The sequence below is a fragment of the Acomys russatus genome, chromosome 19 (genome assembly GCF_903995435.1).
Source record: "Acomys russatus chromosome 19, mAcoRus1.1, whole genome shotgun sequence".
In the NCBI taxonomy this organism is placed as follows: domain Eukaryota; kingdom Metazoa; phylum Chordata; class Mammalia; order Rodentia; family Muridae; genus Acomys; species Acomys russatus.
The window spans coordinates 37,485,013-37,497,738 of record NC_067155.1 but is presented as its reverse complement, the minus strand read 5'-3'; the positions used below and the strand labels follow the sequence as shown (position 1 = coordinate 37,497,738).

The following is a 12,726-nucleotide window of genomic DNA, read 5'->3' as shown; positions in this document are numbered from 1 at the left end:
CAAAGGTCTGTTGGAGGATGTCCTGACTATAATGGCCACATATTACCACCTTGCCCGCCTGGGCGCCATCCTCCATTCAATAGTCCCGTCTGATGGCAAGGAAAGGCGTTGTGGAAATAAAACACTGTTCTCATCGAATGTTTTCGTTTCTTGAGACAGGATCTCACTTGACTCTCAGTCTATAGCTATGTTACATTCTAGTCCTACGCAGTTGTTGCCAGCTGGCTTTCAAGTGCCAGAGAATTTGGGCAACACAATTCCTGCCAAAAAATCTGCTTTGGATTTGCCTTTTTTAAAAAAAAATCTGTCAGCCAGGCATGGTAGCACACGCCCAGGAGGCAGAGGCAGGTGGATTGCTGTGAGTTTGAGGCCAGCCTGATCTACAAAGCGATTCCAGGTCAGCTATGGCTACACAGAGAAACCGTGCCTCGAAAACAAACAAACAAACAAACAAAAATCTGTCATCACTGGGGCTGGAGATAGATGGCTCAGCAGTCAAGAGTGCACTGGGTACTTGCAGAGGACCTATGTTCAGTTCCCAGCAGCCACATTAGATGGCTCACAACCACCTGCAACTCCAACTCCAGGGAGATCCAATGCTTTCTTCCATGGGCACCTGCACCCATATGCGCGCGCATGTGCACGCACACACATACACACACACACACACACCACACATGCACGCACACAGTTCTAAAGAATACAAATACACCTTTTAAACATCTGCCATAACCATGGAGTGTTGAGAGATTCTCACTCATCAGTGGAAGTTCACAGAAACAGCTGGTTTCTATCCAGTGACAATGGTGTCACAGTAGCTGCTGAGAGCTCCAGTATGCTCTGTGTTGGAAGCCTGGTCACCAGTGGCCAGGTTGTGTTAGGGGTCTTTAAGAGGAGAAGCCCAGTAGACAATGACCACAGGCCCCTCCCTGGCCTCTTTCAGACTTTCTGTATCAGCATGTGATCTCTTATGTCCAGTGTGCTCTCACCGCCAGCTCCTCCCATGATCCCATCCTTTCACACCACGGTCCATCTCTTCATCCTTTCGTACCATGGTCCCATCTTTTCAGCTCCCACTACTCCAGCCACAGTTCTACCTGCCCCTGCTAGGCTTTCATTGGCTGTGATAAAACCCAGCAAGGGCCTCTTAGAGGCTCAACTGGCAGGACTGCCTGTACTGTGAGCTACAAACACCACCCTTCTCTATGAAGTAAGTCGCCAGCCTCAGCTATGCTGCCACAGCAAAGACAAACTGACTACACATCCACACTCCAAGACATCTCTGGGCTCAGCATACAGCCAGCCATCAGCTGCCCCTGGACCAGCCCTGGAGACCAGCACGTACATTGGATGTAGGCAGAGTTGAGCTGACTGCCATGCAGGCTCTGGGGCACTCTCTCCATGTGTTACCCTCTTCCCCAAGTGCCATATCCCAACAATACTGATTCTCCTGCCCTTCCACAAATCCAGTCTTCGTCCCTTCCACTGAACACACACAGCCTGTCCTGCTCACCTTAAGATGCTCTTCTTGTGCTGTGTGGCCCAGAGGATGCCTCAGGCAGGAAGCTGGTAGATGCTGTGCACTACCCTGTCAGGACCAAATTCTGCACCCTGGGTCTTCCTGGTGTCACAACAGTCATCTCTTACGTTTGCCCCGGTTTTTAGTGGCTCATGGTTAGTTCCCTCAACGTTCACACCCATGGCAGATGTGGAGGCTGCTAAGTTAGCTTATAAATACCTGCCACGATGGGTGACCACAGCACGTGGCTCAGAAGAAAAGAGCTGTGTGCTCAGGCCACTGGGAGCAGAGGGTCCCAGGACAAAAGCAGGAAAGAAGACAAGCTGTAGCTCTCAACTTGCAAAGCCCCTCTGCATTCCAGGCAAGGAGTGTATTTAGAAATCCGACCACAAAAAAGTGCATTGGAGGCTCTCAGGTGGCCACATCCTGGGTTTTCAGCTATAGTGTGTAGCCCAGAACACAACCTCAGGGTCATTTCTCAGGAAGTGTCCGGTTTGTTTGTTTTTTTAGGTTTATTTATCTTTATTGTCTGTATCGGGGTGTTTTGCCTGCCTAGGTGGCTGCGCATCACATGTGTGCAGTGTCTGAAGAGGCCAGAAGAGGACGCTGGCGCCCTAGAACTGCAGATGGCTGTAAGTGGCCATTGTTGGTCCTGGGAATTGAATCTGGGTTCACTGAAAGAACAGACAGAGCTCTTAATATCTGAGCCATCTCTCCAGCTCACTACCCCTCCCTGCCCCCCTTTCCCCTGGAATTCTATTAGGCTATGTTGGCTGGTCAGTGAGCCCCAGGGATCCATTGTCTGTTTCTCCTTAACACTGAGACTACAATTGTAGGCCACTACGTCTGACTTGATAGCCAGGGTTGTACCAAGAGAAACTCTGTGCGTGTGTCGGTGTGGGAGGGTCCCAGGGTAGCCAACACCCTCTTCTGGCCTCCTCAGGCACTGCACACATGTGGTGCATAGCTATGCATACAAGCAAAAACATCCATATGCATAAGTAAATAGTTATTTACATATTTCTTTAGTGTACACACACACACAAACACACAGAGCATACCTGTGAAGATATGAAGACAACCTGTAGAAGGTTGTCTTCTACCTTGAGGACCCAGGGATTTAACTCAGGTCATCAGGCTTGGCGGCATAAGCTTTTGCCTACTGAACCCTCTCCCAGCTACACCTGATTTTTGTGCGTGGGTTCTGGGGATCAAACTCAGGCTTTCCTTGTAAGTACTTTACTGACTGTGCTCTCTCTACAGACCTAGGCTTTTGTGGTTTAAAAAGACTCTGTCTAGGGCTGGAGAGATGGCTCAGAGGTCAAGAACACCATCTGTGGCAGACAGGCACACATGCAGGCAGAATACTGTATAAAAAAAAAAAAATCTTATTTTGTTTAGTTTGGTTTGGTTTGGTTTTTTGAGACAGGTTTTCTCTGTGTAGCCTTGGCTGTCCTAGCACTTTGTAGACCAGGCTGGCCTCGAACTCACAGAGATCCACCTGCTTCTGTCTCCTGAGTACTGGAATTAAAGGCGTGTGCCACCACACCCAGCTAATAAATGTTTAAAGAAAAGAAAAGACACCTCCCTTGTCTTAAACACAAAACAAATGACAACAATAAAAACAACAAAAATGGAGTAGAGGGGCAAACAATTAAAACCACTGAGCTCTGATTAGGGGAGGGGCTTTAGTGACTAGGGGAGGTGCTCCAGTACTTATGGGAGGGGCTTCAGTGGCTAGGGGAGGGGCTTTAGAGACTAGAGGAGGGGCTCCAGTGCAGGAGCAGCAAGAGGCCGCAGGCTGCCCCAGGGCCCTGTGGGAAAAGACCCTGAGCCAAAGTCCTCCCAGCAGGCCCTAGGGCCTTAGGATTCTGTCTCTGTCTCTAGACCTGGCCATATATACCCACTACATCATAACCTTTTGATAACTACTAAGAGTAAGGAAATGTCTTTCTACCGAAAGGAAAATCTAAAGCAAAAGGGACACCTCAGAATGCAGGTCTGAGTGCTCCGACCCAGGGCAAGGGCACAGGAACTCTCAGTGTTGAAAAGGAGACTTGGAACTAACTGATCATGCGAGGGGAGAGACTCCTGCAGAGCCCAAGGGGCTTGTGACTTGTGAACAAGGACCCACCCCCACCAGTCCTTACAGAGTCTCACTCCACTACCACTCCCCACTGTCAGCGGCAGCCCCCCTGAATACACTCAGGGCCCCCCTCCACCCTCATCTGTACCCTGAGCTGCACACACTCACTTCTGGTTGCCAACACTCTCCAGGAATCAAAGGAAGCAACCGGAGTGCTCCCAGCAACCGTAAAAGGGGCCCAGCTGTCAACACTGTGAAGCTACCGAAACCGCTCCCTACAGCCACGTGGCTGTGTGTTCTGAGTGCTGGAGGGGTTGGTGGGGGTGGGGCAGCTGCAGGGCAGGGATAGGACACTCTTCCTGGGGCTGTAAATTCCTTCCCACATTGGAAGATAAGGGGACGGAACTGCCTTTTTTTTCTGGGAAGCAGCCCCAGGTCGATCGGGGTGGCACCTGCAGTGTGCACCTGGGATGCTTGTCTGTACGAGGACGCCCCCAAGCACGGAGATGGCCACTCCCATGGCCCCAGGCCAGGCCCTCCTGGACCTTGAGTGAGGGGGTCCCCCTTGAGGCGAGGCTATCCCAGACACCATCTCACGAGTTGAGCGAAGGCTCAGGAGTTGGGGAGCCTGACAAGACAGCCTTTCCAGGCCAGAGTGAGCAGACAGGGTGCTGCAGGACCAGCTCAGCCTTGGTCTCCCACGCTGGTTGATGGGCCCTGACTGACCCCTCGCTGCCTTGGGACCCAGGCAAGTGCTCAGCCTCTCCGGCTCTGGTTCTTCCTTTAAAAAGAGGATGCCTGCCTCTCAACCTCGTAAACACTTGAATATTTGAGTCAAGTGCTAACTGTCCCAAAGACTTAGAATTAGAAGTCAGTGACATCTCCAGGGAGGGGCCACAGCTCCCTGCCTCCCCCGAGTCTGGACAACTAGAGAAAAATGCACAAACTGGGTCTAGGGAGATGTTCGGAAAGAGGCCTGAGAGCATGACTTCGGATCCACAGCCGTCACATAAAAAGCTGCGTGCAGCCGGGCGTGGAGGCGCACACCTTTAATCCCAGCACTCGAGAGGCAGAGGCAGATGATCGCTGTGAGTTCGAGGCCAGCCTGGTCTACAAAGCAACTCCAGGACAGCCCAGGCTACACAGAGAAACCCTGTCTCAAAACAACAACAACAAAAAACAAACAAACAAACAAAAAGCTGCATGCAGCACCACATACCTAGAACCCGGGTGCTGGCGGGGAGACAGGAGGACCCCTGGAACTCACTGGCTGGCCAGCCTGGCTGACTCAGCAAGCTCTGGGTTCACTAGGAAATCTCATCTCAAAAAATAAGGTGGACAGTGACTGAGGGAAACACTGGGCATCGGCCTCTGGCCTTCACACACATGAGCACACAAGAATATAAACACCAAACACATACACAAAATGCGTGAGTGTTGCAGATTGGAAACACACGGGCACAGTTCTCGAAGCTTTGTGCTGTGTTTCCCAACCTACAGGGCTTGACAGTTCAGGGGCAAACCAAGTCACGTGAGCTTTTGATTGGCAGACCGTCTCCCTGGTAGGGACCCAAGGAAGACCAGAAGAGCCAAGAGCATTGATGGCTGACTCAAATAAATGGCTGTCACTCAAGGTTCCTAGCAGGTTGCTGTCTAAGAGGTAGGGTGGCCTCTGTGATGAAAGGAAGTGGAAAGCCTAATGTCTGTGGGTCCAACCTGCAGCCATGGGCCACATGTGTCCCAGAATAGCTTTGAATGTGCCCGACATACTCAGAGGTGATTACAATGTGAAAGGGCTGGGCAGCCCTGTCGAAAGGCCTTGGCAGAGCTGTCTTATGTCATCTCCATGTCCAAGGTGACCACTGAGGAGTGGGAAGGGGGGCGGGCAATGCTGCACACTGGCCATGCTCAGACTCTGGCATCATGCCCCCCACCCCCAGGGCTCTTACTGTTAGGCAAGAGGTGACCCCAGATCCATGAGGTGCTAGGGCTGTGCCTGTGTTGTGGAAGAGGACAGGATGACCGAGAGAAATCTGGGCGTGCATGCGGGGGAGGGGTGGAGCGGGGGTGGCATGGCAGCACTGGTGGGACTAGGGATCCCTGCAGGCACTCTGGATCCTGACCTGGGTCTTGGAAAGATGACTGTGCTGTGTGCCGAGAGCTCCTGTGAGGGGCTTATGAATGTGAAGACAAATGGCTCTATATTACTGGCATCTGCTCCCCATAGGTGGACCAATACGCTTGTCTATTGAACAGGTATGGGCCCATCACACTGGACTTCCTCTCAGCAGCCCGGGCCCTTCCTTGCCAGGGTGGGTTCCTCAGACACAAGGCTGTTATAAACAACTGTAGACGCATGCGCAGAGCATACTGCTGAACCCACGCAAACATCCAACCCACCCTGGGCCAAGCAGGTCAGGAAGGATGAGCATGGCTGGTGAACGGCCAAGACCCTGGCCCAGGCTCAGCCACCAACCCTGCCTTCTCCTGCAAACGCTCACGCTGTGTCCCTCAGGCTCTGTCCTCTGTCAAGAAACCAAGGCCAGAGGCAGCCTGGCTCTGAAGGAGAGCTCCCTGAGACTACTGTAAAGCTCTGTGAGGAGAGTATGGAGGAAGACCTCATCAAAGGACAGACTCACCACTGTATGGACAGGATCTTCTTCAAAGTCTCTCTCATCCCTCATCGACACAAAAACCTATGGAGGTCTGAAGGCAGAAATCCCCCTGCCTCGGTCCTGTCCTGCCTGTCTGTTAGCAGACGGACATAGGATGTGACTGTGTGGTACATTAAAGGGTAGGTAGGCTGGAGTCCAGGTAAGACACTGCCCCAATATTTCAGTTGCCAATCGTGCACCTGTGCATGACGTCAGAGCACCCCAGGGGCCTCCTGAGGAACCCAGAAGGCCATGAAGGCCCTCTTGGTGATCCAGTACCATGGAACCCTGAGCATGGGCTTGTGAGAGTGGAGAATTTTTTAAGGGAGCGGCTATTTTTAAGTGGCACGTCTTGGCTATTTCAAGGCTTGGGTTTCTGTTTTATTTATTTAATTCAAAAGGAAGCTGGGTTTTTTTGGTTTTGTTTTGTTTTGTTTTTTGTTTTTTGTCACCATCTTTCAAGATGGTGTCGTGGGCATTTTTTAATGGTGATGTCATCTTGCCTTGATAAGTTGGTCAAGTCAAAATACACTGAAGGACCAATGGCAGAGGGCTCTTTATTGTGCGGCTCAGACGAGGAAACGTCAACGCAGTAGTCAGGGCTTCTACAGCTCGAAGGGGCCTTAACTTAGTATTTTTCCATTAAAAATTTTATTTTTAATGGAACTCTACTTAAAGATCTGTACATTTCCGAAAATACATGTCTCAAAGACTCTAAGCGGGCTTGCAGCAGGAGGAGGCGATGCACTCGGGCACAGGGCAGCCAACCAATGGTCCCTGGACTCTCCTGCAGCTGTCTGCATGCAGGTAACTGCTTCATTTAAAAAACAAAACAAAACTCCAAAAAACTTTTTATGTGCATGAGTGCTTTCCTGTATGTATATCTGTGACCCACCTGTGTGCCTGGTTCCCAGGACCCTAGGGGCGCTGGATCCCTTTGGACTGGACTTACAGATGATGGTGAGCCACCACCTGGGTGCTGGGGCACGGACCTCTGTCTTCTTCCAGAGCAACACATTTTAACTGCTCAGCCGTCTCTCCAACCCAGTGCCTGCTTCTTCCTGATGCACACAGAGCCTCTTTGGGGAGCAACACGTGGTGGTTTCAGCCAACAGAAACAGGCAAGATTCCCGCTCAGAATGCAAGTGCCCACTCAGGGTATTTGACATCACAGCTTCCCAATACTGAAACATTTATCAAGATGAGGGGGGGGGGGGCTGCACTGAGGAGGCAGAGGCGGGACCCTGGGTGGGTGCAGGGAGTGTCTCTGGTTGGCCAGTGTAGTGAGCCCCAGATCAATGTGAGACCCTGCCTCAAAAAACAAAAACAAAAACAACAACAACAACAAAAAACCAAGGGGGACAGAACCTGAGGGCTAACAAGTGAAGTTCTCCAGCTCCACAGCCACACACATGCACATGAACATACGTGAACATGCGCACACCCTCGGGTACAAAGAAGAAAGTACAAATGAGACCGAGGAACTCTAAATTATTATGAATACTAAATAACTTGACTGGATAGCTCTGGCTGCCTGAGGGCTGATCATGGGGTGAAGCCCCCCACCCCCTACCCCCGTGCTTGTCTCCACTCCAGGGCAACAATTCCAAGATCACCCCAATGCTGTGGATGAAACTCCCAACACCGGTGGGCTGCTTGGGGATGGCAATCAGTCACAAGGCCACTCGGACCCCAGGGCCTAGGTCTCCCCAACCTTGGCTATACAAGGCCTAGAACTGGGAACAGAGGAAGGCAGGTGGCTAGAGTGGGTCTGAGCTTCATCAGTCACCTGGAAGACAGATGGCCCAGCTGACCAGGGACATTGGACCCAGTGGACATTAGAGCAGAAAGCTCACCTAGATTCCTAACTTCTGATCAAAATGCCTGCTACTTATACGCTGCACGTCCCCGCTGCAGGCATCCCTGGGAAAACGGTAGTGCACATTCACCGTGATACTGGTGCCCTACTAAGCTGACTGAAGAGGCTCAGCAGTCAGTTTTAAAGCCAGCACCAGCTAAAGCATGCAAGGGTACTATCATTTGCTTCAACAACTGAGGAAGGATTCTTACCTAAAAGGTAGTCAATATTATCATCCTTTTGTATTTCAAACAAATATGTCGGTGGGTGAAAAGCAGCAGACACACTGGAAACTTCCATAAAATACATGTCCAGCAGGACAGTTTTTTTCACTGTCTACATGTGGGAGGAAAAAAACAGCCAGCAAAAAAGTGGTTAATGCTGGCCTTAAAAGGAGGCTGGCCAGAGCCCAGTGAGTAGGGCTAGGGAAGTCTATAAAGGAGGCGCTGTGCCAAGGGGGCCAGACACTGCTGCGGGACAGCCACAGGCATAGTGAGCCTGCTCCTTTCTAGACAGGTCTCTCTTCTTTTCCTCTCCCGCTGTATCCCTGCTGGGCGCCATCCCCAAGGTGCTGCAAACCCAGGGTCAATAATCCCCTGTGGGCAAGCTCCAAGTGCACCGGCAGCAGACGGTCCAGTGACACGGTGGCACAGGTAAGATTCATGCTTCTGCCGAGGTTCCGGGCACAAGCATCCGGCTGGGAACTTCTTACTGTGGTGGGACGGGAGCGGTGGAGTAGTAGGCGTGTGCCCCTCAGCCTCCAGGGACAGCATGCTAGGTGTGACCGTGGCAGGGGTTCTGCCCAAGTACAGGCAACAGCGTGACCATTTAGAGCTGGGTCGCGCTCTGATCCCGGCTACGCCCTGTAACACCACCTTGCTGCCACTCTTTGTCTGCCAAGGGGATCTTGGTGACTTAGAACTGTTCCAGGGACAGGGGCCTCGTAAGCCTTGCAAAAACCTGACCTTGTTTCCCCAGATCTGGACACACAACAGAAAATCAGGACACTGTCATTGACCATTGGACTAACAGGGTAGCAGTGTGGAGCAAGGACAGAGCCCAGGGTGTCAGTTCTGCCGTGCTCCTACGATTTAGGGAGAAAGCCGCCTGAGGGGCTCTGGTCCCCTTATGCTGCTGGAGTTGTGGCCAAGCCTCTGACTTTCAACACTGGCACATTCTGGGTGAGTACTTTAAAAGTCTGAGGTTTGGTTTGTTCGTTTCTTTTGTGGTAGGGTCTTACTGTGCAACCCTGACTGGCCTGAAACTGAGCATTTAGGCTGGGCTTGGCCTCGAACTTAGAGCTCCACCTGCCTCCCATTCCTTTGCGCTGGTATTAAAGTGTGCACTGGGCCCAGATGTCTGGTTGGATCCCAAGGGAAATAAAGGGAAGCCCTCCACACTGCAGATGAAGCTCACAAGAGTGGCGCTTCTGTGGCTCAGCTGGGTACGACCCATGAAAGATGGGCACGACCCATGAAAGATGGGCTGCCCACGCACACCCACACTGCCAGCTCAGAATGTGGGCATGGCGGTGAGCCTTCCCTCTGTTCTTCTTCCCCTTATTTTAATGAAGCAGTATTTTTGGGAGAGAAAAGGCCAATAAATCTCTGGCTTGCTCTTGCTTCACCTTCAAAGCAAATGCACTACCCACAAGGAAAGAACAGAGATGCGCTTTCTTTCAGAGCCAAACCTACTCACTTCACCCACCCTGACTGTGGGTGATGTAGCTGGGCTGCTCAGGGCAATATGGATGCTGAGCAGCATTGCCGGCTTCTGCCCACCAGATGCGAGCACCCATCTCCTGCACAGTGACACCCCAGGGTCTGCATGCATGGCCAGTGCTGCTGAGAACCCCGGGTCACACCACAGAGAGCCCTTGGGGCACAGAGTCACACAGGCTAGGAAACATCCCCAGCCACGAATGAAACTCAGGTTCCAGGCCCCGGCACCTAAAATGTCCCACACAATTTATGAAAAGGACAAAATGTTTCCTTCCATGTTTGTTTCTCCCTTATTCCCTGGCATGGGGGCAGGGGTGTGGGGCTGGGGGTGTCTCAGCTGTTGCCCAGGATAGTCTCAAACTCCTGGGCCTATAGGATCCTTCTACAACATTCCCTCGAGTAGCTGGGAGGACGAGGAGTCATTCTCAACTATTTGATGAGTTTGAGGACAGCCTGGACTACACCAGACCCTTCCTCAAAAGCCAGCTGTGTGAACAGGCATGGTGGCGCATGCCTTTGATCCGAGTACTTGGCAGGCAGAGGCAGGTGGATCTCTGAGTTCCAGGACAGCCAGGGCTACACAGAAAAAGAAAAAAAAAACCCTGTCTCAGGAAAAACAAAACAAAACAATACAGCTGTGTATATTTGTGTGTGTGTGTGTGTGTGTGTTGCTGAAAGTCGAACCCCGAGCCCTCGTGTGCCAGGTAAATGCTTTACCACTAAGCTATATACACCAGTCCTCAAATAACAATTTCTATTATTTACTTGTTTTCATTTTATACTGGGAGGGGGTAGGTGTTTGTTTATTCCTAGTACCCACACTCAGAACTGCCACGAGTAAAAGAGCAAAATTTCTCTTACCATTTTCCTGAGGAGAAGAGACAGCTCCCACCCCGTGGGCTTCTTGGACTACCTTTGAGAAAGGCTGGGTTTTTCCCTTCCCATGCCACGTCTCTTTCCAACAGCTGCCGAAGCTAATGAGACTTCCTGTCTCAACAAACAGTAGTTTTCCTCAAATTCCCACACCGCACATTCATGTTATTTCATGAGCCAGCGATCTGACGGGTCCCACTGCATCTCCCATGACTCAGAGACTGTCACCAACTCCAAGCACTGACTGTGGACACCCTTAGGGGACAGAAAGGGACACTTCCACATCTCTAAGATGGGGAAAGTCGGAGTCCAGACAGGCGCTGTGATCCATCATGTGCTACACTTGGCTCCTTTGGGATGCCCGGGATTCTAGATGCCTAATCTTGTCCCGTCTACCTCCACAGGTGCCCAGAGAGCGAGCAGGCAGCAGGTGTGGCTGCCCAGCACTGGCCCAGACGCCAGGCACCCTGTCTGCCCCTCTGGTTTTCTGAGACAGGCTCCCAGGACGATTTTTTCTTGCTTTACAAATGCCTGTCTCACTTTCAAGAGAATTGCCTTTCTTTGTGAAGATGGAGCTGCCGTTTAAAAGAGACTCCCGTGACCCTTTCAGCAAGTCCTGAAGGCTGCCGAGGGAAGCCATGGATGCGACCACTCCAGCCCAAAATGTTGGCGTGGAGATCTACCTAGGTCCCATGTGGCCAGCCCCTTCCAACAGTACCTCCCTGGGCTTCAACTTGTCCCTCCCGCTACAGGAAGACACCCCGGGGAACCTCACTGGGGACCTCTCCGAGCACCAGCAATATGTGATCGCTCTCTTCCTCTCCTGCCTCTACACCATCTTCCTCTTTCCCATCGGCTTTGTGGGCAACATCCTGATCCTAGTGGTGAACATCAGCTTCCGGGAGAAGATGACCATCCCGGACCTGTACTTCATCAACCTGGCGGCTGCCGACCTCATCCTGGTGGCCGACTCGCTCATCGAGGTGTTCAACCTGGATGAGAGGTACTACGACATCGCCGCGCTCTGCACCTTCATGGCCCTCTTCCTGCAGATCAACATGTACAGCAGCGTCTTCTTCCTCACCTGGATGAGCTTCGACAGGTACCTGGCGCTGGCCAAGGCCATGCGCTGTGGCCTCTTCCGCACCAAGCACCACGCGCGGCTCAGCTGCGGCCTCATCTGGATGGCCTCAGTCTCCGCCACGCTGGTGCCCTTCACAGCCGTGCACCTGCGGCACACCGACGAGGCCTGCTTCTGCTTTGCCGACGTCAGGGAGGTGCAGTGGCTGGAGGTCACGCTGGGCTTCTTCGTGCCCTTCGCCGTCATTGGCCTCTGCTACTCGCTCATCGTGCGGGCCCTCATCCGTGCCCACAGGCACCGCGGCCTGCGCCCGCGCAGGCAGAAAGCCCTGAGGATGATCTTCGCTGTGGTCCTTGTCTTCTTCATCTGCTGGCTGCCGGAGAACATCTTCATCAGCGTCCACCTCCTGCAGTGGGCGCAGCCGGGGGACGCTCCGTGCAAACAGTCGTTCCGTCACGCCTACCCCCTGACAGGCCACATCGTCAACCTGGCAGCCTTCTCCAACAGCTGCCTGAATCCCCTCATCTACAGCTTCCTGGGCGAGACCTTCAGGGACAAGCTCAGGCTGTACGTGGAGCAGAAGACGAGCCTGCCAGCTCTCAACCGCTTCTGCCATGCCACGCTCAAAGCGGTCATCCCCGACAGCACAGAGCCGTCGGACGTCAAGTTCAGCAGTGCTGTGTGAGAGGGGCCTCCGCAAGGGAGGAGGACACGGGGGAGCGGGCCTGTGCTCAGGAGCTGCACACGCCTGGCACAGGTGGTGGGTGAACGGAGCCATGCCATACTCTCAAAGCCCAGTGGCTTGGGACATGGCACGTTGCTGGGTCATCTCTGAGGCTGCTGGGATCCTTCCTGACTGCCCAGCTCATGGCTGCTGCCATCCAGATCCCAGGGCCCAAGGCAGCAGCAGGTCATGTGACATTAACAGCTGCCT

The 12,726-nt window shown here is 52.7% G+C and overlaps 1 protein-coding gene across 1 annotated transcript; it reads left to right on the top strand.

The window, feature by feature from the left end:
- Nucleotides 1-11,081: 11,081 nt before the first annotated feature.
- Nucleotides 11,082-12,504, top strand: Gper1 (G protein-coupled estrogen receptor 1). Its single transcript, XM_051161136.1, has one exon. The coding sequence runs from the start codon at nt 11,350-11,352 to the stop codon at nt 12,475-12,477; it is 1,128 nt and encodes a 375-aa protein (XP_051017093.1). The 5' UTR covers nt 11,082-11,349; the 3' UTR covers nt 12,478-12,504.
- Nucleotides 12,505-12,726: the final 222 nt, after the last annotated feature.